The sequence below is a fragment of the Megalops cyprinoides genome, chromosome 8 (assembly GCF_013368585.1).
Source record: "Megalops cyprinoides isolate fMegCyp1 chromosome 8, fMegCyp1.pri, whole genome shotgun sequence".
In the NCBI taxonomy this organism is placed as follows: Eukaryota; Metazoa; Chordata; class Actinopteri; order Elopiformes; family Megalopidae; genus Megalops; species Megalops cyprinoides.
Window position 1 is genome coordinate 32,196,930 of NC_050590.1, and position 27,583 is coordinate 32,224,512.

A 27,583-nucleotide genomic window follows, 5' to 3' on the forward strand; every position below is an offset into this window, starting at 1 on the left:
TCTTACTGGGTTCATCAGATCGGATCGATTTATACTGCATTTAGTTAGTACATTTTACGGTAAGGCATACTGCAGAAATAAACATTGAAACCCTCTATGTCACCATAAATCGACATTTTCCACAACATACACAATATGGTGATCCTTCAGAACACTGATAAAATATAATTGAAAACTACGAGTATACCACTACATCTGTGTAACTGAATACTTGCATTTAGCAAAGAACAGACAGCTGAACATTGAAGATCTGATTTCTTTAATAGTGCACAGTAAGAGCACTTAGCTTAAAAGCCTCCCCCTGGTGGTGATGAGTGGTAGCAACAGTGACCACAGTCTGAAACCCATGCCCTGTCATAACCTCCACTCAAGGCTTCATAGATCAGCATAGAGAAATGTCCTTCAATGGACCGGTTTAACTTCACTGAAGCTGTAAGGATTGTACCACTGTGATAAGATTTTCAGTAAGGCTCTGCAAGAACATCAACAGGGTGATGCTTGAGTGACTCCCACTGCATGTTGCGGTGGAAGCCCGACATGGCGCAGTGAAGTGGTTGTTGCTGGTTGCTCCTCTTCCCCTCGGTCTCACAGTTCCTGCTCTCTCCAGCAGACAGGCTGGGCTACATGTTGAGGACCCAGCAGAGGGCACCACTGTGTCCCAGACACAAGGATCATTGTATACAGCATCACAGAGTATGGAGCCAAGGGCCTTGTGGGTATGGGGGGGAGAAGGAGACAGGATCGGGTTGTCTCATTTTTGAATGCCCAGCCTCTCCTCTCATATTAGCAGCAGGTGGGTACATAGGGGTACATACTTGCCCTCCCCTCCCTCCCAGGACCTCTGCTGTCCCATGCAGTCTCTTAGAGAATGTCCCCTCTGTGCCACTGTCTCTTTTGTACAATCATCCAGTACAGAGCTACAACTGATCCAACTCCTCCTGCAGGCTGGGACTGGCTGGTGTTGATTCGGGGAGGGGGACCACTGGCTGGACCTCGTATGGGGGCAGGTCTCTCTGAGGTGGCGGCCCTCCATCTGGGGGGTAGGGTGGTGGCGGAAGATCAAACCAGGGAGGCCGGCTGAAGGTGTGAAAAAAGGAGGAAGAACAATGGGAACAGAGCTTCATGGAAAAGAAACAACATTCTGTCATATAATTAGACAAGCGCTAAGATGACAGCTAGAGAAATCACTTGCTGATTTAATTCTGTGAGGTTTACAATGATCGACTCAAGGGAACAGGTGTGAAATCACTCCTGAACAGGCACTTCAGACTGCATCAATACTGCCACTAATCTCTACGCTGCCTCTCCTTACAGCAGAGCCCCCTACCTGGCATCCAGCACGGCCTGCGAGTAGGATGGTGGAGAGTCCAGGGGGAGGCCGCTGGGGTTCAGAGTGCTGGAGAGCAACTGGACACCTGGCCCGGCACTGTATGGGACAGAGGGCGAGGTTGGGGCAATCCCAGCATGTGCCCGGTCCAGGATGACCAGGCGGGACAGGAGTAGGGGCTGGTGGTGATGGTGGCCCCCCCGCACACCACGTGGGAGCAGCACACTGCGCTTTCTCTGGTGGTGCAGAACGAGGGCCAGCAGTGCCACCACCAGGACAAAGATGACAGCACTGCCGATCACCGCATATGTGATACTGGGGTAGTACCGCAGCCGGTAGTCCAGGGTAACAAAGTCCTGGCTAGGAGCTTCTGTGGGACAAGACAGGGAGAACACATCAACATGCACATATCAAGGCACAGAAATCCCTCATCTACAACATATCACATCAGTCAAAGTGCAGTGGAGTCAGGCAGAGCACATCTGCTAACCCTCAGGTTGTCAAGCTGATTCCTCATGGAGGTAGTGCTATTGTACCCTTGAGCATGATAGCTAACCTCAACTGCTCCAGTAAGTGTGCAGCTGTATGAATGGGTGATATGTAAGCCATGGAATCTGCTACAGTTTAAACAGCCTAATAGATAATAATGCTTGAGAGTGTGTGGAAGGAGGGTAATGCAGGTGCCCACTACAACATGAAGATGGACCAGAGCAGCACCCTTCTTCTGTGGCTAAGACAGGCTTGCAGAGACAGGGAAAAGGGCCTCTGATTCCAGTGTAGGGGAAAGCAAGCGTTTTGTTTTCACAGAGTTTGCAAGTATTGTAAAGGAGGATGACTTCATCCACTCTCTGAGATATTAGAGGAAGTGGAGTCTGGGGGACAGGAAGCTATCTATGAAAGGGCAATGTCAGCATTGACATTTTTACAAGAATGTGAAAGAGGGACATAGGAGGAGGGGGTGCGGATGCGCAATAGCTGAGGTGGTTGACTGCGTGGTTTGTGTCACATCCCTTTTGTCCTGGTTTATGTGGGTTGTAAATAGTCCCTTGTGTGAGGGGACATGAGGGAAGCCAAATAGGAGGGAAGTCAGAGAGGGAGAGTTTAGGCCTGCTTTCTTTTGCTCCATGGCAACTTGGTGCATTTCTGGTGTGTACTAGACTGTAGGAATGGCCATGGCAGGCGGAACATGTCCTCTCCTGGGGGCAGGGCTCCTCTCTGCAACACCGAATATAGAACATTTGGGGCAGGGGGGGACAGCCCTAAATTAAATCCTGCTCATCTGGTACACTAGCTAGAACACCTGACTGATGACACTTTCCCTCACGCCCTCTAAAGGGCAAGTCTAAAGTCATGTTAATAGTGTGTCAGTCTCAAACGGACAGAACACTAAATGCCCAGAAATGAATAACCACAATAACTGCAGAGGGAGAAGTTCTGCACCCTCCCTGTCCCCACCCATTATTCCTCTGCGGGGCTAGTGGAAAACTCGTTGAGGCAGACACAAAGAGATGGGGATAATTCAGGGACTGAACAGAAGGTGATCCGGTGCATTTACAGCCAGGCAGTAGAAAGAGCCAGGAGCTTTTGAAAGCCCTTTAATTGCTTTGCGCAGAGAAGATGCCTCAGTTTCTCATGGCGCTCCATTCTCTGGCTGTTGGGAGAGATGCTGCTATCCTGTCAGCTCCCCAGCTGAGCATGTGATTAATCCACATCGCCTTTCTGCTGGCTTTCAAGCCCTTCATGTACTGAGCCGCCGTTAGAGACGGTCCCTCCAGCATGCCTGTGCACACTCTGGCGCGAGCACCAAGATGCACAGCAGGGAAAATACAACAGGAATGGATATGCACACAAGCTACAGAAGTGCAAACACACACACACACACTCAGAAAAATACACATGCACACTAACACATAAATTAACATCCATATGCCCTCACACCCTCTCTCCCTCTCGCTTTCTCACACACAGCCGTCAATAACCTGAGTGCCCATCCTTTCTAGCTGATATCTTCCCCTCCTAACTCTGGGTACTCCCTCAGAGCCCATAAATAGCCCCCTCAGGAGAGCTCAACAGGCCCTGGTTTCCACCAAGGACACTTTAATCACTGTGTCATGGCCCCTCTCCTGCCCCCTCCACCACACGCCAGCTTCCTCCCACTCTCAGCCTGATTGGAAAGGTGCATGGAAGTTATTGTCATGGTAATAACACATGGCTGGAGTACTTATGTGGCACACAACAGCACTCAAACAAGATTACATGTCCACAGATATACACTGTTATTTTCTCTCTCTGCCTCTCTCGGCACTGTTTCTACCCTCCTTGTGAGAGTTCTGAAACCTGCTCTGTGTAATGTAACTATTCTATGTTTATACCTCTCTCAATCCCTTTGGTCCCTGTCTATGCCTTTCTCCTTTCTTTGACGCTGTCTATATCTCTGTTTCCCTTTGGTCTCAATCGATTCCTCTTTTCTTCCTTCACCTCTCTGGCTATCCGTCTCTACTATGCTCTGTGTTTTCTCTCTCCTCTTCCCTCTGTTCTCTACTACCCACTCTATTCTGTTTGTGTTTCTCTCCCCCTCTCTCTCAGTGTAGCGCAGTACATCCTAGAGAGCCATGGCAGTCTTGGAGGGGGAGGGCAGTTGGAAACCCGCACCCCTTCCACAGCCAGCGTGCAGCGGGTGCGTCCCTGCTGTGCTGGCTTTCTCCTCCTGCTCACCAGAAAATATTTTAGAAAATAAAGGCAGCCTTTATTTTCATTAGAAGCAGTGGGTTTGAATTCTGCATAGTTTGGGCAGACAGACACACACACACGTCATCCACCCAACATTTTTATTTTGTTATTTAATTTTCAACTACTGACCCCCCCTCACCCCCACACCCTACTGATGCAAGCGCAGCTTTTTACCTTAACTTGAGCTGTACACAAAACCTTGCTTCCGGGGGTGGAAGCGTCTGGAGAATACGAAGAGAAATGCAAAAGGAGAGAAAACTGGCTCTAGAATACTAACACGCTCAAGAAGGAGAGAAAAAACATATAAAACACAGCTAACAAATGCTGCCTGTCCCAAAAGGGCTACAGAGAAGCAATTCTGTGGGCTAAGAGAGAAACAATCAAAGCTGGCAAAGAATGGATAAGTTCTCCAGTCTTGTACAAGAGTCACACAGGCTTTTGTTCACATCAGAGGGACTGTGTTATCAGTTCTATGTTGCATTAAGTTTGCTTAGGACACATTCACTTTTATCCAGAGTTATACATAGCTCGTAACTTTTATATAATCCATCTACACAGATGGATATTTACTTCTACATGGGAATAAAATCAGCAACCTTCAGGTTAAAAACTCAATTCCACTAGGCCACTTTTGCCTAATTCTAATCTCTGCCTAAGCATCCACATGCCAGTGTTTGAAGCTATGTACACAAGTCTAAAATGTACAAAGATGATCTGTGTACTTTGCTGGAACAGGAGAAAAGTGGTATACACAACAGGTACTTGCTACACAAACAGGAAATAGGCTGAAACTCCAGGTTTAGCAACCGATGACTACAATGCTAACCTAGGCAAGCACAAGTTTCCACTTTTGTTTAGTTGACAGGTTAGAAGAGAAGAAAATGGTTTGCTGGATTGCACTCAAGAAATGCTGGCTTCCTAAAGCAAACAATAAAAAATAACCATCTATATAAATTCTATATTGAGAAGATGGTTGTGTTTGCAGTTTGTCGGTTTATTGGTAATTATTTCGCCCACTCTTTGAAGCAGTCTTCTGCCGTGGTGTGTGAAGCTCTTTTAGCTGGGAGGTGAAGGGAGTCATAGTCCCTTCAGAATATCCTCTATAGGCGCTGCACATAGGAATGTTTTAAGTGTCTGCCAGGTAAACACGCTCTCTGGAGTAACACCTCTGACATCCACACACACGCACATATGCACACACATACCATTTTATGCAAATACACATACGCATGCACACACAAGATGGCTTGATGCACAAGTGCAACCCATGGACCGCTAGCCTATGCATGCTGAGACGTTTTTTCATGCTGAGGGCCCAGCAGTATGTGTGTCGACCTGGGATTGAACCCCCACTCTGAAACAGCCTGACAGCACAGCTGCAAAATAATGAGGCTAAAGGAAGAACCTTTTGGCAAAGAAAAAAGAATCACATCCTCTCACACCACTGGGAAAAATCTATCAGAGAGGGTACCATATCAGACTGCTTGCAACATGAAAAAGACTACACAGTTATAGCTGACACAACAGTGACAACAACACACTGTACTAAAGCGGTGAAAAGAGAACAGGATGCTGGGAACTAAAGGGTACCAACAGGGCTGACATTAATGTTATACAAGGCCTTAGTCCGAGCATTCTTAGAATACAGTGTTCAGTTTTGGTAACCAAACTAGATGCAAGATCTGAAAAAAGTGCAGAGAAGGGAATCAAGACTTATCACATATCTACATATAAACAGATGTGTATAAAAATGGACTAAATTTTTTCTCTCTTTAATCTCTGCAAAAAGAGACTCAGCAAAAAGGGGGATTTCAATGAAGTATTGGTATTTTTATTGAAGGTCTTTAAAGTGATGAATAAGGTGGACTATGGATACTATTCCAAGCTGAGATCTGTCAGCAGAACTAGAGGGCATGGTTGAGGATTTTCACAGCTCAGCTTTCAAAATTTCACACCACCACCAGAAAGAAATTCTTCACAGAGTTATTAATGCATGGGATAACTTGCCACCGTTTGTGATGTAGCTGCTTGGGTCCTTCTAAGACCGAACTGGACACAGTAATAGTTTCAATGCAGATCAACAGTAATCTTAATCATTTTTTTATGACGGTGCCATTGTTTTTATATTGTCAGAAATTTTTCTTCTTATTATTAATGTCATATTGTATTTAATCATTATAATGAGGAATATATTTTAGCAGTGGTATACTGAGTTAAAACCAGGGTTGGGAGGGTTACTTTTAATATGTATTCCACTACAGATAACAGAATACTTGCTCTAAAATGTAGTTTGTAACGTATTCTGTTAGATTACTCAAGGTAAGTAACGTAATCTAAATACTTTGGATCATGTTCTGAACACCGTGTTTTAATTTTTAAAATTATGTAAGTAAAAGTGTGAATGTGGCATATACTAGTTGGGTGATTCTCACAAACTATGTCCAAGTGATGTCAAAATCTAAATAGCTAAACTTGAGTGATTTTTTTTTTACTGCAATACATAAAATACAGTCTATATTTTTTAATTATGACAACATTTCACATGAAAAAAACCATTTAAAGCATTTTATGAAAGTTTTATAAGGATGTGCACCAGTATAATTCTATGTTTTATGATGAAGGAAAAAGACGAATTAAAAGGTCTATTTTACTGAACTTTTCACATTTAGACAAACAGGTGCATGAAATGATCACAACAGTACATTAAAAGCAGTTTTGGCACGAGCCACCCTAAATACATTGTGAGTGAGAAAGGAGTATCTTAACAATTTTATGTATAATATGTGTAGTGTAAAATTGTTGGCGTAATCACAGTTTTGAATGTGAAATTTCACTTGTTTTGTCACTGTATCTTGTCATTAGCTAGTTGCTTTAATACTATACCTACTAGCCTACTAGCTAGCTGAATAGCTAATCCAGTGCAGCCAAACTATGTAAGATAGCTAGCTAGCGATCGATATTAACTTAAATAATGAAAAAGAGAACTTACTTCAAGATGCTTCTTCAGGTTAGAGGTTGACTCTTTTGAATCGGATAAGCAGTTTGGTTGCTGGCAAACGCAGCTTGCATTGTATTGTTATGTTGCGACCTTTGTGAAAGTAAAATGGTCCCAGTATTTCCATGACATAAACGCGTTGCGCTGGTTGCTTTCTGTCTCACTCTGCATTCTACTGTCTTGTGAGTCAGGCAGGCTGCGCGCTTTTTTCTTCTTCTTTTTTTTCCTGAGGGGCATATGGGAGATACACCCTGGGGTTGCCTATCATTGGATAGATTTTCCAACTGAATGAATATTAAATGAAAATAAATGAAATGAAAAAAAAAATCAATGTAATCTCATTCAATGTAATCCCTTCAGTACTGTAATCTGAATATTTTTAAAATGTAACTGTAATTTGATTATCATCAATTTAAACTGTAACTGTAACAGAATACAGTTACTCATATTTTTTATTTTAAATATGTAACACCGTTACATGTATTCCATTAAAACACTCTGAAGTGATAAGAACAACCCTGTGGATGCAGTTCTTTACAATTACGAATAATGAGAGCAGAGTGGTGAGCTGTAGTGTTCCGTGTCTTGATTTTGGAATGATGTCTCTGGGCCACACCTTTCTCTATGGGGGAGTGTGTGTGTGTGTGTGTGTGTGTGTGCGTGCACATGTCTGTCTTTCAAGGTATGTGTATCTATGTGTATTATGTGTTGGTATGTATATTTGGGTGTGAGAAGTATGTGTGTATGTGTGTTTGTCTCTGAGAGATAGACAGCAAGTAATTGTACATGTATGGGAAAGAAATCCTGTGAGAAAAGTGTGTGCTGTGTTGGACCAAGGCTGGTGACTCATCAGTAGCTGTAGATGTTTGTTGATCATGGGTACCTCTCCTCCTAGTATTCTCTCTCTCACACATACACACGCTACTAGAAACAGACAATTATATATATCTCAAAAATCACTACACCACCATACACCCTGTCAATCTGTTGCTGATCATTGTCCATTTTCCCTGTGAAATGAAATCATCCTCTAAAAACACTCTGTGATGCTACCCTGCTCACTTCTCTCTTACTGTCAAGAAATGAAACTCTTCTGATGAGGTCACAGATTCCCACACTAGGTAGTCCAACATAAACACACAACAGCCCAACATTAACACACTGCAGCCCAACAATGGCACACTGCAGCTCTACATTAACAAACCACACTGCAGCCGAGCTCTGTAACTCTCTCTCTTTCTATCTATCTTTAATTAAATTGCAGAGGAGTGAAACATTAACAACAGCACATTGGGCTGTTTGGTTGCCGGGATACAGCTTTTTTCAAAGTGCTGTACTCTGTACCCTGTACCCTGTCGTGATTGGCTGCCTGCCTGTGAATGTAAATTAGCTGCTGACTTCAGGTTCAGCCCCTCCCTCTCCGAATAAACAAAGACAGGTGTGTCTCTCTCCTGGTCAGTTCACACTGTCCCGGTCCACCATGAAATCAGCCACAGCAGTTAACCTAGCATTTCTCACAAATAAGAAATTTTTACCATCCTGCTCTTTGCATGGATCCATAAATCCCTGCCAAAATCTGAGAAGTCCATTTCTCATGTAGTGGAAGTAATGCACAAAATAGATGTTGTGAATACACACAGCTTTTTCTTACATGTCAAGGTTGAATGAGCAATAATGTGCTGACACAACATTTTTTGGTTTAGAAGGTTGAAATTCTTGATCTGCCTGAGCTGTTTGTGACTATTTCATACAGTGATTCTACAATATTCACACTTCATCCAAAGTGTACAACTGATATTTTTCTCTCAAAAGGTTGGTTTCCGTCTTATGTGTTTCAACAAGCAAGAAGCTGCTGTGTCAAGACCCACCAGCAGACGGCAGTGTGATCCCATCTCGATCCTGTACCTCTCCTCCCTTGTATTGCTCCTCCAACTCTGCTCCACTGAAAAGTCTCCAAAAGAAAAGCACAAACAAAAACAGGATCTCAGCCACCCCCTTCCCCACCCCCCCTCCATCCCCCCTCAATACCCTGCTGCCCTGGGATCCCATCCAGAGCGCCAGAGGGGACAGTGTTTACCGTGCAACCTAGACACAGGGGCGCTGCTGTCTGTCTGGCATCCTCTCTTACACACACACACACACACACACACACACACATCTCTTCCCCCCATGCACTATAACACACACTCAAAGGAGAACCTTTCTGGACATGCAAAACTGCAAGCACATGGCCACATTAGTAAGAAACAGTATACTGGCTCTGCTTTAAGGGCCTATATACCCACAATGCAGCATGAGAGTAGTTATCAAAGTAGAAAGCAGAAAGACTTTGCCAGATAAAAAAACATCAAAATTTGTGTGAGGCTCCTGTAGGTTAACAAAAAGAACTCAAGATCCAAGACAACCCTAAATTTCATGTGCAGGAATACATTAGAACTGCAGCTTTGCAGCTGCTGTAGCCGTCCTCAGGTTAATAGGTTGGTTCCTTTGCTTGTTTGCTGTCTACAAAGTAATGCTACTCCGTTCCATCCCAGTAACTTTGCCTTTAGAGAGAATATGAGAGTCGGATTTGAGGGGAAGTTGGTTACCTGGCAATGCGCCAGCTTTGTTGAGATTGTGCCGTCTGTCCTCATCGCCAGGTCTGACCACGTGCTTGCGAATTTCTCGCCCCTGACGGAGAGAGTATGCGGCGACTCTGAGCTCGGAGAGCCTTTCATGCTCCATCTCGCCTCCATCCCTTTCCCACGTGTAATAGCTTGTCAGCTCCAGTGAATGCAATTATCGGCACTAACACGCTCACAGGAGCAGGCATGCAACACAGACTGGACCCTGCGGATCAGGTTGACGTGTGGGAGAGCGTGCCGTGGGTTACAACACAAGGCCTGAGGTTAAGTTACGCATTCAGCTAGTTCAACCACTGAATCTCATATGTTAAACCTCCCAGTATATGAAATTAATGGCGGCATTCCACAGGGGCATGCATCAGTTTGGGTATGGGTAGGGAGATGGGGGGAGTGGGGATAAGGATTATAAATTCTAATTCTATAAAGTCTAATTCTTGGGGGGTGAAGAAAAAAAAGAGAGGAAAAGGGTCAAAGTTCAAATCGGCTTTGATGACAGACCCATCGCAGGACATTCAAAGGGGCTCGGTCTCCGTAGCAACTGATTAGCCAACCCCCCACACACACACACACATACATCTTAGAAAAAGGCAGGCTGAATCAGTGTATTGTGGGCTGAGGGGACGTGTGTTTGCAATGGTCATAGGGGGCGGGGGTGCAGAGATTAGGGAAACGCACACAGGCTGAAAGACGGAGACGTGCAGTAAACCTGAGGGAGATTAAGTTTCTTTTCAACTTGCTTTCTTTGGGGATCAAACGGGTCCTGGGGGTCCAGGGAAGATATCCCCCTGGCACAGACATCGTTTTTACAGCCGAACTCAATCTACTGACAGTATGACATCCTTGCTAACAGGCAGCTGTAGAGCACTCATACAACGGCCCGGTACAGGCAAAATTGCCTCTCCAGCATGACTTTTCCCATTTGGTAAATTAATCTTCAGTGACTAATACCAACACAGCATCAAGATACTGCTTCTTGACCTCTTCAACACCGAACGACTGCAACAACCGTTTTGATCACCTCAGGGATTGCAGTTTCATATTCTTTTTCATAAACTGGCGCAAAAAAAGGGTTCTAAAAAATTGATGAGACCCACCCCTTTTCATTTCTGTGAAGATTCACCGGGTTGGTGGGAGATTGGGAGCTTGCTGAGATCATTATATTCTGCTGCATAAAAAGCAGGAGGAAGGCCTCTGAGTTAGGCTCTAATTACTCTGTGCTTTAGCACTGCTTTAAGAGCCGCGTTAACTGAGTGTGGACAGGAGAAAGGAAGGGGGGGGGTTGGGTTAATTAGGACATTGCACCCGTGTTTCTGTCCTCTGCTTTAATCCACTGTTGCTTTTCTCCGAGATTCTCCTGATCCGACAAGCCATGGAAAAAAAGACTTTATTCTTGGCTGACAGATGGTAGGATTGTGGGACCCCATCTTCTCCCTTTCTGCTGATGGTCCAATCCTCCCTTGAAAGTGCTTTTCCCTGTCTTTTACACGAGCTGTCGGCACAAAGGTTCCCATAAGCTACTAATCCAACAGGTTCCTAACGGCGAGCATGGTACATTCATTAGGGAGAATCTTGCCCGAACGAGGGGAAACTCCAGCCCTGGGAGCATTAGTCATCCCAGCTAATTAACCCCCCGATTCGCCTGAGAGCATTAGCTTGGATACGTATTACTTTTTTGTAAATAAAAGTCTGAGACTGACAGTGACACATGGCACCGAGGAGAATTTGGAATGCCCAATTGAGCCTGGGGTGTAGGTATTTGTGTGAGACAGTGTGTATACATGGGTCCTGAGCTGGCATGGTTGACTGTAGATGGTTACTGTATTACCGTATTACTCATTTGGCTTTGTAGACACCCTTACCCAGAGTGACTTGCATAGATTACAAACCATCCATTCACACAGCTGGATATTTAGTGGGGTGACGATGGGTTTAACTTGGGCTGAGTACCCAGCTCAAGGGGTATGGCAGCAGTACCCCACCACAGTATGTGGCCAGTAAATATTAGGCTACAGGCCCAGCTCCTTACCATGGTGGCACATGCTAAGTAACACAGCTGAAAATGAGTTACATTAGAGTTAGTGTGAAATGGCAGGAAGAGATGGAGATCTGAAAACTTAGATGCTGTTACTCACTGTGCTGACCCCCCAGTAGGCCGCAGGGATGGTGGCTGTGATGAGTGGGACATGCATCACATGCTTGTTACGGTATCCTGAGCCATAGTTCTCACAGTTTAGATTCTGGTCACCCTTGTGGATCAAGCACAAGTGCTCAATGAAGTCTCGATATTGCAGATGCAGCGGCAAAACACTCAAGGAAGCATGTCTGCAAGGACATCTGGACAAGGAATGCAGTATCCAGAATTTCCAGATGGAGGGCCCCTCTTCTGTGTCTACTGCGGGCCACGCTGTTCCCCGGCACACAGAAGCACAAGGTGACTCAGAAGGTGACCCCCGGTATCTGCGCGCTGCAGGGCGTGCTGGTGGCAGCTGGATACAGCTGGGCCTCTCTAAAGCTGGACTGTCCTTATCAGGCTCCACCGTGCCCTGGATCAACTGTCACGTGACAGTGCTGCCCTCTGATAAGTCCTAAAACCAACTGACTGGGGACCAGTCGCTGACACGGAGGGTAAGGAGATCTTGGGTTTAAGGGGTAGCAATCTGACCCCCAGTTTGGCACACCAAAGCACAGAGAGCTTCCAGACACCCAATCCAATATTTAATCCCCTATTCTCTCACAAACACAAAAAACCCTCTCTAGCTGCTGGTTGTGAATGCAGTCCGTCCCTTTATCTGCAGAGTCTGCAGGGTCCAGGCCTGCTCTGCTTGGTGAATGGTGGTGTGTCCGAACGGTCATGTGGACCCAACGCCACTTCATCCGACTGCTGAATGCTCTCTTTCAACCAGTAGACGGCGTCTCCTTTGAAGCTGAAGTGCCTGCTGCTGTGATCGAGCCAGCCGCTCCAGCGAAGCCCGCGGCGCTTGCGTAATGACAGTGCGTGCGGGAGCCATCAAGGGTCGGCGCTGCTTATTAGCAGTGAAAGCGCCCCTCCTTAAGGGACAAAGAAATGAAAACAAAAACCTCGGCAGCGTTTAGACAACGTGGGAGGAAAGGATGCTCTCCCCGGCTCTCGAGGCAATTGAGATGTGAGTGTTTACCAGGAAATGTTGCCAGGGCAGTTGCAAAGAATAAAGGAAACCAATTATAATCAACGCATCCTAAATCAATTACCAGTGCATGTGTAATTGCCCAAGGGCCTATATGGAAGCGGTCCTTTTTCATTTGTGGCAGGTAGAGGACGCCACTGCTCAGAGAAAGAAAGAGGGGGAGAGCCCCTACTCTTTCCTTGGAATACCTTCAGTGCCTCCCTTGTCACAGGTTTTCTTTAGGCGTGCCAGCACTACACACCCACTCAATCAATAACCTGCAGACACCATGGTGCATATAAACACCTGCAGCTCTGCTCAGCGGGCTCCAGGACACCAACCTGCAGCGAATCTCAGTAGCATACATTACCCTCCAAACGCAGCTTCCTGTACAAAGGCAATGAGAAGAAATGGCTTTCCATTGGAAGAAAAAGATCTTTGAGGAGGCCCTGGACACAGAGAGGATAATTGCGTGAAAATCCCAGATTGCCAGCCTCTGGGATTACTCTGTCAGGTTATAAATAATATAAAGGTGATTACTAGTCCAAATGCCTTAAAGGAGGGCGCAAAGGCCTACAGTGGCTGCCCCTGTGTGGTACAGACCATTGCATCAAAAGGGCTGTTGGAAAAGAAGATTAGGGAAAGATGCTGTGCAACTGCAGAAGAATTTTTCCAAGGTTCACCTCTTCTGGAGTCAGCCCCTACCACATGTGATTCATCTAATGACTGCCAGGCTTTAGGACCACACCCCTGGGCTGTCTGCAGTCATCCTAGCTTTGACCTTCTACAATCACAATGGCAAATCACAATTTTTTTGTTATTAAATGGCTTGTATGTCATGCTCCATGAAGTCCAAACAGTTTTTTCTGAAGGATTTTTTTACCCTTTAACAAAGTCTTTAGTGATGATTGGCACCTTACTCTTTTAGCGGCTGCAGACGCCCAGGTCATTACTGTGTTGTATTGGGGATTGAGAGCTCTGCTGCTGGGCTTGGCTCTGTAACGGGACTTGCAGTGAGCTCATCAGGTGGAGTTCTGTGCCGACAGAGCTGGGGTCCATTCCGCTTCTCTCCTGCTCATGGAATATGACTCCACTAACGAGGCACGGGAGAGAACTCACTGGCTAAATTCAATACCAGGGTGCAACAAAGGCCACAAAGCGAAACCAAGCGATGAAAGAAACATATTTGCTCTAACTCACTCTCCACTCTACTTGCTTTTTTTAGCTGATGCTGTGGCACATGTAACCTAGTCATAGAATTTCAACCAATTGTAAAAAGAGAGAGAAATAGATAAAAATAAAGGCACCACAGGAGCTGTGCAGAATTACCATTTCAAGCAGCTTACATGTTTTCTTTTTGAACAAAGAGTCAGAGACACTATGCAGAAGGAAGAGAGATGGGAGAGGGTCTTCTGCAGTCACGTGGGGTTTTGCGGTTGACAGCCTGTCACAGAGGGAGTCATACTGTATACCTGCCATTGAAAGTCAAATGTGATTGGTTAATTAATGCATCAAATGACTGACTGACTGATTGATCAGCCTGGAGGTGCATAGTTGAGCTGTGTGAAGCCTCCTGCAGGCAGAGGGGCCCTGAACAGCTTGAGTGGCAGCAAGTAATTAACACCAGCAAACAAGGGCTGTGGGGAGGGCTAATCCTTGCAATCGCTTCCGATATTACAGGGGATAAGCAAGGCCTGGCGTCCTGTCTCTCTCCCTCTGTCTCCAACCTTCTGCCTCTCTCTCACTTGATTTCCATATGCTAGCATCAAGTACAAATGAATTAAAAATAAATAAATATTTTAATAATGTCAGCTGCTCACGCATTTGTGCAGATTAAACAATGTCACTCTAAAATTACAATGATAATCACTTGTATTCACCATAATCAATTGCATAAAATGTCTGAATAAAATATCTGTCTGCCTAATCATGTATATGTTATTTTCAGTAGTTGGTGGTTACTCACTATCCCTCAGGCTATGGTAGGCCAAGATGCACTGCACTGCCAACAAGGCTGTTGGTCCTTCCCCTAACAGTGTCTGCAGGTCCTTGTTGTTTTTCATAAAACTGAAAGCATTCCTATTTTGACAAAATACGCTGAAATGTATTTCCTTTATGTGTGAATATTTTCCAGTGTGGGAAGAAGTGGACCTCTGTCTCTGCCACAGGAGCCGCACATGCAATCTTCTTCTTTTCTGTCTCTTACTGTCTGTCTCATCATCTGTCTCCCTTTCTCTCTCTCTTACTCTCTTTCTCATTATCTCTGTCTGTCTTCACCCTCCCTGTCTCCACACAGACCTAATGGGGGTGTTTTTTTCCTCAGTGGCGTTTCCTCTCTCTAATCCCCCTCTCCTTTATGGCAGCTCCCTCCCTCTCTTTCATTTCTCTCTTTATTCACTCCGTATTCTCTGAGGAGCCCTCTCTCCACTCTCGTTTCCTCCTCTATCTGAAACTCGATGGTTTTAGGCTCTATCTTCGGTGCCTCTCTAGGGTTTTCTTCCTCCCAGGCTTCTGCTGTACCTGCTATGATGCTCTCAGAGAAATTCACCTTGTCCCACAGAATTACTCGGATGTGCACTGAAAGTTTGTGACAACAGACTGATCCAAAGCTCTCTCCTCTGATTGAGTGGCAGAAATGACCCTCTTACTTGTGTGACATGAAGCCATTTCAGCTGGAATTGAAATGCATTCTGGGTACATCAGGCTCAATCCCTCTCTCTGACAGATACAGGACACCCCCTCCCTCCCTCCACCCTTGTGGAAAGACATTCTGTCCTTCACATTCCACATTAATCTGTGTGGACGCCAAGGGAAATCGACCTGGATATCTGGTAAAGGCTCACACCTCCGGGGACCAACTGGGAATTGATCTGTCCAGGGGGCTCTTGGAAGGAAGGACAGGCCCCTAGGTAAACTTTGGAGCTTTGATTCCCATTCTCATCAGGCAATGCTCATTGGGAAAGTGTGTCAAAGCAGTAATCTCACCTCCTCTCCTCTCCCCTCCCCAGTTCTCTGTGTCCGGAGGAAACTGAGGCCCCATTGTTCCGGGCCGGAATTCCTCATCTGGTAGTTAGGGCAAGCAGGTTGCCACTTGGCCACCATCGCCATGGCGACAGCATGGGGTGAGATGTGACAGGGAGCTTGTTAATTGAGGAGCTGAAAGACTTGGCCTGGTGTTCAGGAACAGGAGGCTTTTCAATCGCCGGGACCCCAGAGGGTGATGTTCTCCTCAGGCAGGGCCAGAGGCAGCTCGGCTTTCAGCAGTGGCCTCCTGCTGAATCCTGACACAAACTGGCCCTACTGTCTGTCTGTTATCCCTGAAGTTCCAAAATGGGAATGTTTTTTAAAATGTGTGATGGAAATATGTACACACACACACACACACACACACACAAACAACATATTATTTGTGCAGTATGTAAATTTTCAGCTGAGCTACAGGAATACATTTGTAACTACACATATACATTGACAGATGAGGACAGATAACAGATTACAGTACAATGGCTTAGCAAATATGGTTGTTCAGAGCAACTGACCTAGCTTTGCATTTTTATGTTATCTATTTAAACAAGAGTATTATTACTGACTATTACTTCAGGTTATGTATCCTGCCCAAGGGTAAAAGAACGTTGGGGGTTCGAACCAGCCACTCTTGGGTTACAAGCCTTTTTCCTCACCACTACACCATATTAGGGCATCAGCATTTTGGACTGGAGTGAAAGTTGGACTGGAGTAAAAGTTTCCCTGAAAGAAGCTCTGTGAGTAGCAGTGTGTTAAACATAGATTATTAGGTCTGTCTGCTAGGGTGAGAGGTCTGAATAAACCAATGCTCCTACATTCTCCTCCAGTGACTCCACAACAAAAGCCTGCTGCTCTGGTCCCTGACCTCTCTCCCACAAGAAGGATGGACCAGCTGTCCACTAGGCAGAAACCAGACCCACCACTGCTGCTCCAGAGCAGAAACGAAACACTGGGTCTCACTCAGGCCCACAGAAACTGCAAGAAATCAAAAGGGCTATGGTCTGACATATACAAGCTCCATTCAACAGTTCCCTCTCCAGTAAAACTGTGACAAAACATGGATGCAACATTATATATATATATATATACAAGATTTGTCTATGGAGATTGCATGGCTATGTCCTTGATTTTATGCACCTGTTAACAATCGATGTGGCTAAAACACCTGAACTCAATAATTAGGAGGGGTGTCCACATACTTTTGGCCATATAGTGTGTATTTATACATGTATGTAAACTTTTATTTAACCAGGAAGGCAAGTTAAGAACATTAACTCATTTACAATGATGACCTGACAAATAGCAAAGGAACTGCAAAAAAATTCATTTTCTTTCATATAAATCATTTTATAGAATATAATGGAATACGCAGTTCATCCAACTCACATACACAACCACTCATACACACCAATGCTGCTGGAGATAAGATGAATCCCAGCATGTCTACAAATATTGAAAAGCTACAAACTTGAAAGCTCTCCACGATCAAACAGCTCTTATGCTATCTGAGCGTTATTGAATTTCCTCATAGACAAACACAGACAGCCTCCGCCACCATATCTCACAGGAGCACTGTATATCCTGAAACACATATACGTACTGATGCAAACAGATGTATTTTTCAATATTACTTTGGTTATTTCATAACACTGCAATGCATGTGCTGTCTCTGAAATTCAGAGCAGATGTGTGTTTTGTAGAATCTGAATGATCACTATAGTGTCACTATAATCATACTGTACAAATTTCTGAGGGCTCTTGACAAGTGCCCTAACACCACCCAGAAAGCTGTTAGCTCTGGGCTTTGTCTCTGGGTGATTCTCAGAGGTCAAACGACCGATTCTAATTGACCGTTTCTATATGCGGACGAGATGGCTGAGGGGTCTTTGCGTTAATTCTGCTCTCGTAGTCATGGCAAACTGCCTGGGGCCCGGCTCGCCCCACTGTTCTTTTCCCGCTCGCCGGCTCTGATCCGATTGGACTATTTATAGACCCGTGTGCGTTGTTGCCTTTTTAGTGCTCTGACCGCATTAAAAACGGTAAAAACAAGCTGCACTGCAACTTGCCCTCCTAAAAAAAAAAAAAATTCCACTTGCAAAAATAACACCCCGTCCTCCTCTTTGTTATCTCCAGGCGGCCCAAATCGAATCGTTAAAATAAAATATCATAACAATACAATGCTGGGGGGAAAGGGGTGGGGGTGGGTCTAATAACAGCAGCTTGCCTGGACAGGTTTCCAAGAGCTGGCTTGGTGAGACTTGCCCCTAAAGCAGGCCTCCTGGTGGGATCATGGTGACAATGGAAAGTGTGGCCCTGAGAGGAACAGAAGAAAGTGTGCAGGAAGTGCAGCTCAGCTGGCTCAGCGAGAATTGTGTCCCTTATCTGTCACCTGCAGCTCAGCTCTTATTAACAGAGAAGCCAAGTCAGAGGAAAAAGTGTGTGTGTGCGAGTGTGTGTGTGTCCACTTACGTATTTGTATGTTTATGTGTGTGTGTGTATGTGTGTATTTATAAGCATGTCATGATGGTGGTAGAGGATGGGTTTCATTTCTAGAAGCAGGTCTCAGAAGAAAGCAGGTCTCTCTGTCACAGCTGTGTGACCTCACCATCCCCATGCATTTAATGACAACTGGGGAGGGGGGGGGGGGGGGGGTTAAACAGACCTTGATTAGCTTTGATCTAATGTGGGACACAGTTTCACAGGTTAAATATGGGGGGGAGTGATGGATCAGGGTGAAACCCAGCTCTGATAGACATTACATTACACTATTTAGCAGATGCTCTTATCCAGAGTGACTTACATACGTTACAGTTCTTTACAATGTTATCCATTTATACAGCTGGATATTTACTGAGGCAATTGTGGGTTAAGTACCTTGCCCAAGGATACAGCAGCAGTGCCACAGTAGGGAATTGAACTGGCAACCTTTCGGTTACAAGTCCTGCTCCTTACTACTATGCCACCCCAATATAGAATGGGCACAGGGGTTCTTTACTGAGGATCACTAGATTGGTAACAACAGTGTGAGTTTTTCTGTACATTACGGCTATACCACTATAGTAGGGCAGTGTGTATATGGTTTACCTCAGGGGTCTCCAACCTTTTTTCATCTGAGAGCTACTTTGAAAAAATGAAAGTGGCGGAGAGCTACTCATGTCTTATATTACTTATTCACATAATGTATCAAAACACTCACATCAACCAGATGAATTAAGCTACTTTTTGTATATACATGTATCAAATGTCAATATCCAAAGCTCATATTTTGGATCAAAAACATCTTAAATTCACATCAAGAGCATATCAAATGTAGGCTATGTTCTGTAGCCATATGTTTCAAATTTCAATGTGTCAAGCTCACATAATATATCAAAATATCTTAAATTCACATCAAAGTCATAGAAAACATAGAAAAGATTACTACGTGTTTATGATGTGATATGTCAGACAAATTTGGTGATCATTGGATGCTAGTTTGGAACATTAAGCCACGTTAAGCCTTTTCCTTATAATGGGTGTCAATGGAGATGAAAACGCTTAAGATAACGTCCATACTCATAGGATTTCGGTTTTGACTTTTTTGGCAGGTGGACGCGTTTATGACAAGACATGTCCAAGAGAAATGTGGTGATCATTGATCGCTGTCTTGGAACATTACGCCTTGTTAAGCTTTTTCACATTATGACTTTTAGAATGTCCCTGAAGTGGCGCTGAACGTTGCATCTTTTACCGACTGAAACGCTGGTACCGCAGATGAGGCACAAACACTTGTCCTTCACATTCGTGGAGAAAAAAAAAAAACTTGTGTTCCCATTCCTCATGGAAATAGTATGTTTTCTGCTTTTTTGGCCTGGCCACTTTCTTTGTTCATCATAAATATGGCTATTTTATAAGCTAAACTGGCTTGCTAACACCACCGAACTCATTGCTTTAGCTCAGTAGCTACCTCAGTAGCTAGCCTACAGGGAAACTGACATGACGACGTTTTGGCAAACTTGACAGTAGCCTAACTTATTTGATTGACAGATGATATCATTTTGTGTTGGAGGGGGGTGGGACATCTGGGTATTTGATTGGATTGAAATGGGAAGGTTGGATTTTTTTGTACATAATCTTTGAACCTTTTGGCGAGCTACTCAAAAACAGGCAGCGAGCTACTGGATAATGTGTTGGAGACCCCTGGTTTACTCAGTACTTTATGAGTACATCTATATCAGACAATAGAACACAGTATCTGTGGTGGTATGCATATATATGTGTATGTGTGTGGGGATACTTTGCATTTATATGCACTTTGCATGTATATGGGTGCTCAAGATTATGTGTGTGAATGTGGGCATGTGTGTATTAATGTACTTTTACTATTAATGTGTGTGTGCATGTTTGCTTGTGTATATGAGCTTATGTGTGTGTAGGTATATACATGTATGTGCTTGTTTGTATGAGTGTACCTGAGGTGGTCTGGCAGTCCTCTTCATCACTGTTGTCCTGACAGTTGTCCTGACCATTACACAGGAAACTACGGTCCACACAGCGGCCATTTCGGCAGTGGAACCTCGCAGTGGAGCACACCAGGGGGTTGGCTGCTGTGGGATCAGGACAGCAAACACAGTATCAATCATTCCTTCACTCCTACAGGACAATAACTATGTTCTCCATCTGTGCTACAATGTGCTACTCTCAAGCGGTGATACCAAACAATGCTGCTTGTGCTGAAAATGAAATGGCTATTGCAGCTATGTCTGTGATTCATACATACTGAAATAAAGTTTGTATGGGGGTATTTTTGCTGGAAAACATTTCACAAACTTTTCATTCAACAATCTCAGTACACCATCCGTAATGACTCCCATTCCATTCAGCACCAGTATGTTTTCCCTATAAACGCTACTATGCACATGATTAGAGATGTTTTTTGGAAGCAACAAAGGTGGTGGATCAGTAATTAATTTCACAAAATGAATAAAGCAAAAAGCTTCACAGTCAACTGGACAATTCACTTGCACATTTTCTCATCTCTGTTGTTGCAGGATTTCCAAAAAACAAATGGAGCAATCCCCCGAGAAGATCCAGGCTGTTATTCTACAGAGAATGCTGCTTGCTGCTTGGCGCAGGCCTACCTTCAAATGGCAGAATTAGATTGTGAAGCGTGATGCCCCGTGGGCCTGGCACACCACATTTCATTTTAGAAAATGATTTACATGATAGAGGGACACCCTTTAGCACACCCTATCTCTGCTCTGTGCTGGTGAGGGAGAGCAGGGGTGACATAGAGAAGTTGTGAGCTATAACAAGGTTACAAGCTGGCAGAGAAAATTACAGTGATATTGTAGTGAAGCTTCAATAAGCACTCATACCAACAGCACTTAGGGATGATATTGTTTACACTGGTCATTATTTGCACTGGATGCTACTTGTCAACAACTGTGTCATTCAAAGAGCTTCTAGAAGAACAGCCCTTCCATGGGTTACTTGTGTGTTTGTGCTTTCTTTGACAGGGCATTTGTGGCTTTTGATATTGGTGCTTTGGGAGTTTATTATGAAAGTAACCACTGGAGGCTTTTACATAACTTATTATCCATAATGTCCTGCTTCCTGTCACATGATCATCTCACATCCTGTCATATGATCCACATTCCAGGTGACACACTAAACACCCAGTATTTGCTTTTGGACACTCACTGCAGTTCTCTTCGTCGCTGCCATCAGGGCAGTCATCAAACCCGTTGCAGCGGAACCGTCCAATGATGCAGTGGACCCCGTTGGCACAGGCAAAGAAAGTGGGTGCGCACTTCGACTTCACCTTGGCTGTGAAGATGAGAGAGATGCCTTTAGTGCGCAGTTAACGAGCACAAGTCAGTGGGTGTGACTATTACATGGCAGGGATAAACCAATAACCCTTTATTTATGGTCTGACAAGGACAACTCTTTTATATTCTGTTAATTGACTCATCTCAAGGAAAAAAACGGTAAAAAAATTTCAGTAAGAAAAAATTTCATAAACGCTTGCAATTGCAGTGACCCATCTCATTAAGCAGATCAAACATTAACTAGTTGAAATAATAAACATTAGAAAACAAGTAAAAAAAAAACATAAATAATTTAAAATTTTTACTATAATTTTATAAACTGTATTTTCAATATGCAGCTCAACCAACAGCCTAATGAACAGGGAACCAATGATTCTATCAAGTCTCAAAAAACATCTGACCCTAAGGCCCTGGAGTGGCTTAGACAATAAAGGTGCTTGTTCATATTGTACTGATCCCCCTGACAAAAGTTCAAAAACCGGCCACATCATCTGCCAGTAGCGACCAGGAGCCCTGTGACTCACTCAGGCACCTACAAGGTACTCAGACACTGTCAGGCAGATGTGGCTAACCTCAATGATTTCTGCAGCACTGTAAAAGTTGTGTGAGTAGTTGTTGCTGCTTTGTGGGTTTTGGAGGATTGCACCCTGCACACCTGTTTGGGTGCAAAGTTTGTGACAGTGGGATGAGCTTCATGTTCAGCTGGTGGGGGAAAAATACAGAATTCAGCATTAAAAATATTTTTATTATTTTTATTATTATAAAAGGTTTAAGGCAGCTTTGATGACTATATTATCCATATGGATAAGATGGAAGGGCCTGCATGCACGTAATAGAATGTAAAAACAGGCAAAAGCCAGGAGAATGTGTATCCCATCAATTACACAGTAAGGTGGATGCCCATATATCTAAGCATAGTTTATTAGAAAAACCATCAACACCTCCTAACTCTTCATCCAGGCATCGAGGTATGACAAAGACACCACACTACAAAATCTGGCCTGCAGACATCTCCAAGACAACAGCATGCTGGAACGCAGTTGACAGACTGTCGGTCAGACAACACAGATGGTGCGGTAAACGGGCCGCACTGCTAATGGCCCCCGTGCCAGACTGGGGCCTCGATAGCATGGTCGCATAGAGACAGGGGGCCATGCCTTTGCTCCAGTGCCTTTCCTACACGTTTGACTATGGTGCATACACTTGGGCCTGCTTGTTGTGCCTTCCCGTGGTTAGCAGGTGATTCGGGGGGGGGGGGGGGGGTCTACAGCCAATTACAGCTTGGCATCTGCAGCACATGTTTACCACCACTCTTTAAGGGCCGCTACAGAGTTTTTCCATGAGCCCTTTCAAGCTGCCTGTATTGAGAGGAATATAATTCACCATGCAAGGTTTGAGGTGCCCTTTGAAAGTAGAGATGTAATCCCTGAACGTTGGCCTGTCTATGGCTGAGCTACAGTCTTGGCTGCCTTTGTTTAGTTCTGAACCAATGGCTCTTAACAGTTCAAGCAAATTCTACACGGTGGATCCCATTCGTAAAATGCTCTGGGGTGGGGGTGGGGGGGTGAAGATAAAGCTTCAAGCAATAACCGAATGAAAGTATAGATAAAACAGCCTCTTGTGTGCAGGTATAAATGAAAACAAATTCAGCCACACATAAGAAATATAACTCGTTTTTTCTTTCCTTTTCACAATGTTTAATAACATGATACGGTCTGTTTGTCACAAAACCTGTTTGCTTTTTTTCTTCTCTTAAACTAATGAGAATTCATACTCCAGACAAGTTGTGAATTTCAAGTATCCAGCACAGAACTGTGGAGGAGAAAACAGAATCTCTTGGCCGAGCACTGAAGCAATTGCTGTCGAACATCTTCCTCTGTCTCAGCGTCGCAGGTGTAACGTGCATCAAATTTTCCTTGTTCATTCCTCATTCCTTGTTTATTTCTCTGTGAAGGTGTCCTCTTTTTCCATCTCTCTCTGTGCTAAATCAATTCATCCTGCTTCATTTTCTCTCAAAGCATGGTACTTTTGCCCACTGACCCTCCCCCCACCTCTCTGCATCACTTTCTCCATCTTTGTTCCTCTTGTTTAATTCCTTGCCAGGTTTTTTTCCCCTCTCTCGAGCTGAAATAGAAGTTGTTGACAAAATACAGCTCGGCCTTTTTGTCCTTTTTGAATCGCTTCCAAGCGCAGTGTTCATCCCTGCTGTGCGCGCAGGAGAAGAAAGAGTGAGCCGCACCTCTCAGGTAGAACGCTGTGTGGTCATGCCACGTTACCTGCCAGCACAGCGCTCAAACCTGCTCTAATCTCATCAAGGCCCACCACATCACACTAAATATATAAACAAACTCAGCCCAGTCCTACACTGGGGGAAGTTACCGTTTCCACTCAGTGAGCCCCGAACTTCATCCAGGGAGCACGGCTAATTGCAGTGTGTTTTCTATAAAAATGTCTGAACAGCGTCCAGACGCATATTTTTAGCCCTAATTAAATACTTTTGATACTTCCTCTTTAAAGGCGAGCTCTGTCAGAAAAGCTTTGGAACAAAGCTCAAGAGAAATTTACTGCCGGTACTGCGAGGTAAAGAGAATCTGGATTTTTTTTAACTCCTACAGGGTTTGGCCCAGGGGCTGGGTCTCTATATCGCTTTGCCTTCCAAGTTAGACTTTTTAATTCTTCCTGTGCGGCATGCGCCAACATCGAACTGATGGTGCAGCAACATTGCCTACCCCATGGCTCCTTGGGGAGACAGGCGTGGACTGCTCTGGACAGATGGGTGAGGTCGTGACTCGTGTGCCAGAGCGGGTAAGCGGTCAGAGACATGTGAGGGAATGAGCTGGCAGGAAGCTTCACAGTCGAAAGGATTCTCTGACCTTGCTAAGCATTTCTGAAGGAAAGAAAATCGATAAGTAATGGAGTCTGGTTGCGAGCACGTGAGGCATTGAGACAGTCTGGGTGGAGGCTGCAAGATCAAACTAATCAATTCGAGCATCTCAAAGTCAGGCTCTGACTGCTGCTTGTACAATGTAATAATGCGCCATGGAGCGCCCAGCACAGAGTTCACATGTCTTGGCTGAGAGCGGTTTAATGGAATCCTTTGATCAGCTCAATCGATGTTCAACTAATAAAGATTCAGTTGTGGGAATGTATCTATCCATGCGTATGATATCAATTGCACGATATCATGCAAAATGTCATCCCACGAATTAGAGGTACTGACTGGGAAACAGATTCACTTAGCTGGGTCCGTGTTAGCTCGACAGATATCTCTCATCCAGGCGCCGTGCTGCAATATTAATCTCAGCCTCTCATATCTCATAATAGCCTTGTTTCAAGCGAACGGCCCCGACAATGACTTGTGAACGTGAGCCACTTTTATCCCTTGTTAGATTTCAATCCCCGTTTTGCTCAGTTGCAGCTAATTGTGAGGAGCCCCGGATGAGACTTTGAAAAAGAAGCCCAGACACGATCAATATTTCATGGCTGCTCCCTGGTATCAATTACGCCAGCGCATTGATCAGCGATCCGTTTACTGTCTGAACCAAGGATGGCCGATTCCAATTAGGCACCCCCTCCTTTTGTTTCAAAAACCCGACCCAATGCCACCCCCACCCCCACCCCCGTCACCCAAGCTGACTCGACGGCTGCAGAGGGAATCGTGCTCCCACTCTAAGCCCTCGAATCCCGGCCTGTTTCCCGGAGCTGCAGAATCCTCCTCCTAAAGCTGTGCAATCACAAAAGCCGAATCAAAACAAGACGCAGAGCACAGTCAAAAAAAAAAAAAAAAAAAAAAAACGGGAAAGACAGAAAAAGGGGAAGAAAGAAAAGCGCCTCTGTTTCTCCAGAGGGTGAGCTCCAGCCCGGGGAATTTCCCTGCCTGTGTGTGTACGTGTGTGCACAAGTTTGCTGAAAAACAAAATTAAATTGTTAGACAATCCACCCAAATGAGGGCTTGGGTAACAAGGGCTTAGTTAACGATGTGCTGGAGACTTCTCGTGGTTGCAGATTCTTAACTTTGAACTTGAGCACAGGCCTTCTGATTTTTCCCTATCACTCGCTGGGAGTGTGACTGAAGTCTATACAGTAATGGCCTGATGGTGCAGTAATTTTATTATGCTCAGTCTCATTATAATATTATTATTCTTTCTTTTGCTTAGCACATGTGCTTAGCAAGGGTGACTTACAAAGCTTACATTTTTACATATTATCCGGCCTCTGAGGCGAAGCTGGATTTTCTCTAGCAAGCAAGGTAGGTTAAGTACTTTACTCTGTGTGTGTGTGTGTGTGTGTGTGTGTGTGTGTATGTGTGTGTGTGTGTGAGCGCGTACGAGATTGCCTTCAGTTGTCATGTCGTGTTACTCTTCCATCTGACGTTCAGACCAATGTTGTGCATAAGTCTGGAGTAGTTAGTGTCTTAGATTAGTGTGTCTTTGAAAGGTGCTGGGTTGCCCTACCTTGAGGCAACTGAGTCTGATGCTCTTTGTGGTGGCAAGCCTTTTGCCCTGTGGTGGCAGGGTGGTGGGAAATGTCAGGGCTTGCAATGTAAATACAGAGATAAGTGGCCCATCTCCCCTGGGTGACACTAGTCACCCACAGACTTTCTGGCATAAAACGCTGTTGGTGAGTTAAACCAGACCTCAAAGTTTTCACTGCTTCATTGCTTTCACTGTTCACCTCTTTTTAAAAAGTGGATGGCCATTAGTTTACATTGTAATGAGTCATGAAGAGAGTAAAAACATTCCCAATATAAATGCACTGACCATGAATGGAGTATAACGAGTAAAACACAGGCATGGACACACACACACACACACAGACACACACACACACACACACACAGACACACACACACGCACACACACACATATACACACACATATACACACACACACATACACACACACACACACACACACACACACACACACACACACACACACACACACACGCACACACGCACACACACACACACACACACCAAACAGAAACAAAAACAGAGCTCTGGAAGCTAGTCCCCCTTTCTAACCCTCGGGAGGTAATATGCTCCATTGGATAGGCTCCCAGCAAGGGGAGGGAGAAGGGAAGGGGGCTCCAAACTAAAAAAAGAAAAACTAAACCCAAACACATTCAGGATGATTAGTGTGTTAAGGCACAACAGCTATACCTCCCTGGCCTTTCTAGGAGATATTTTGGCCTGGCATGGCCTGGCCTTGCCTGGTCTGGCCTACAATTCCTGACCAAAACCACTTCCCTTGGCTCTGGTATCTGAGGGAACCCCTCAGCCTTCCGCACAACCTCTGCATGGCACGTGTTACAAAAAAAGACCCCTTCCCTCTCCTACATAAGCCATCTTTAATAACAATGACTTTATTACCTACCTGGGAGTGAATGTTTGGCTTTGGGTAGACAATAAAATTATGACTGTTGCTACAAAAGTAAAAAGGCTACTTATCAACCATGCAGCTGCTTGGCCATTTAGTCAGTCTTGTATGTTTGGTGACAAGAATGCCCTTAAATACGATAAGCATACACTGACCCCAGGGACAGGTGGAGCTTGTTGTCAGGCTGTTCCTTAGGTAGTGAGAGACGGCTATTGCGGCAGTCAAACAACTTCCACTTCTGACTGTGTGGGCTTCACGCACTAAATTATCTCAGGTAGGACCCCAATTGGCATAAGGCACACTGTAGCCCTGACACATGACTGGTAATCGAGGCTGCGGTCTCCACAGATCTGTTTTGGAGTGACAGATAGAGACTTCTAGAGTATTCAGTTCTGATTTGAACAGTGTTATGGTGAAGGGAGGGTGAGGGGAGGGTGAGGGAGAGACTTATAACCCCTGCTGTCAGCAGCCAACCACCTTCACCCATTAATCCTGGTCAACACCTCTGACGGCACAGCCATGGAGCACGCGCTGCCCAGCATTGTTAAA

At 44.8% G+C, this 27,583-nt stretch overlaps 1 protein-coding gene across 1 annotated transcript in view; it reads right to left on the reverse strand.

Annotated features, from left to right (window-relative positions):
• Window positions 1–304: 304 nt before the first annotated feature.
• Window positions 305–27,583, reverse strand: part of ldlrad3 (low density lipoprotein receptor class A domain containing 3) — a 59,369-nt gene continuing 32,090 nt past the window's right edge. Inside the window, exons 3-6 of the mRNA XM_036534516.1 lie at window positions 21,526–21,651; window positions 20,295–20,429; window positions 1,328–1,697; window positions 305–1,077 (exon numbers count right to left, since the gene is read on the reverse strand). Coding sequence (XP_036390409.1) covers window positions 918–1,077; window positions 1,328–1,697; window positions 20,295–20,429; window positions 21,526–21,651 — 791 coding nt within the window. The 3' untranslated portion in view covers window positions 305–917. The remainder of the gene's footprint in view (window positions 1,078–1,327; window positions 1,698–20,294; window positions 20,430–21,525; window positions 21,652–27,583) is intronic.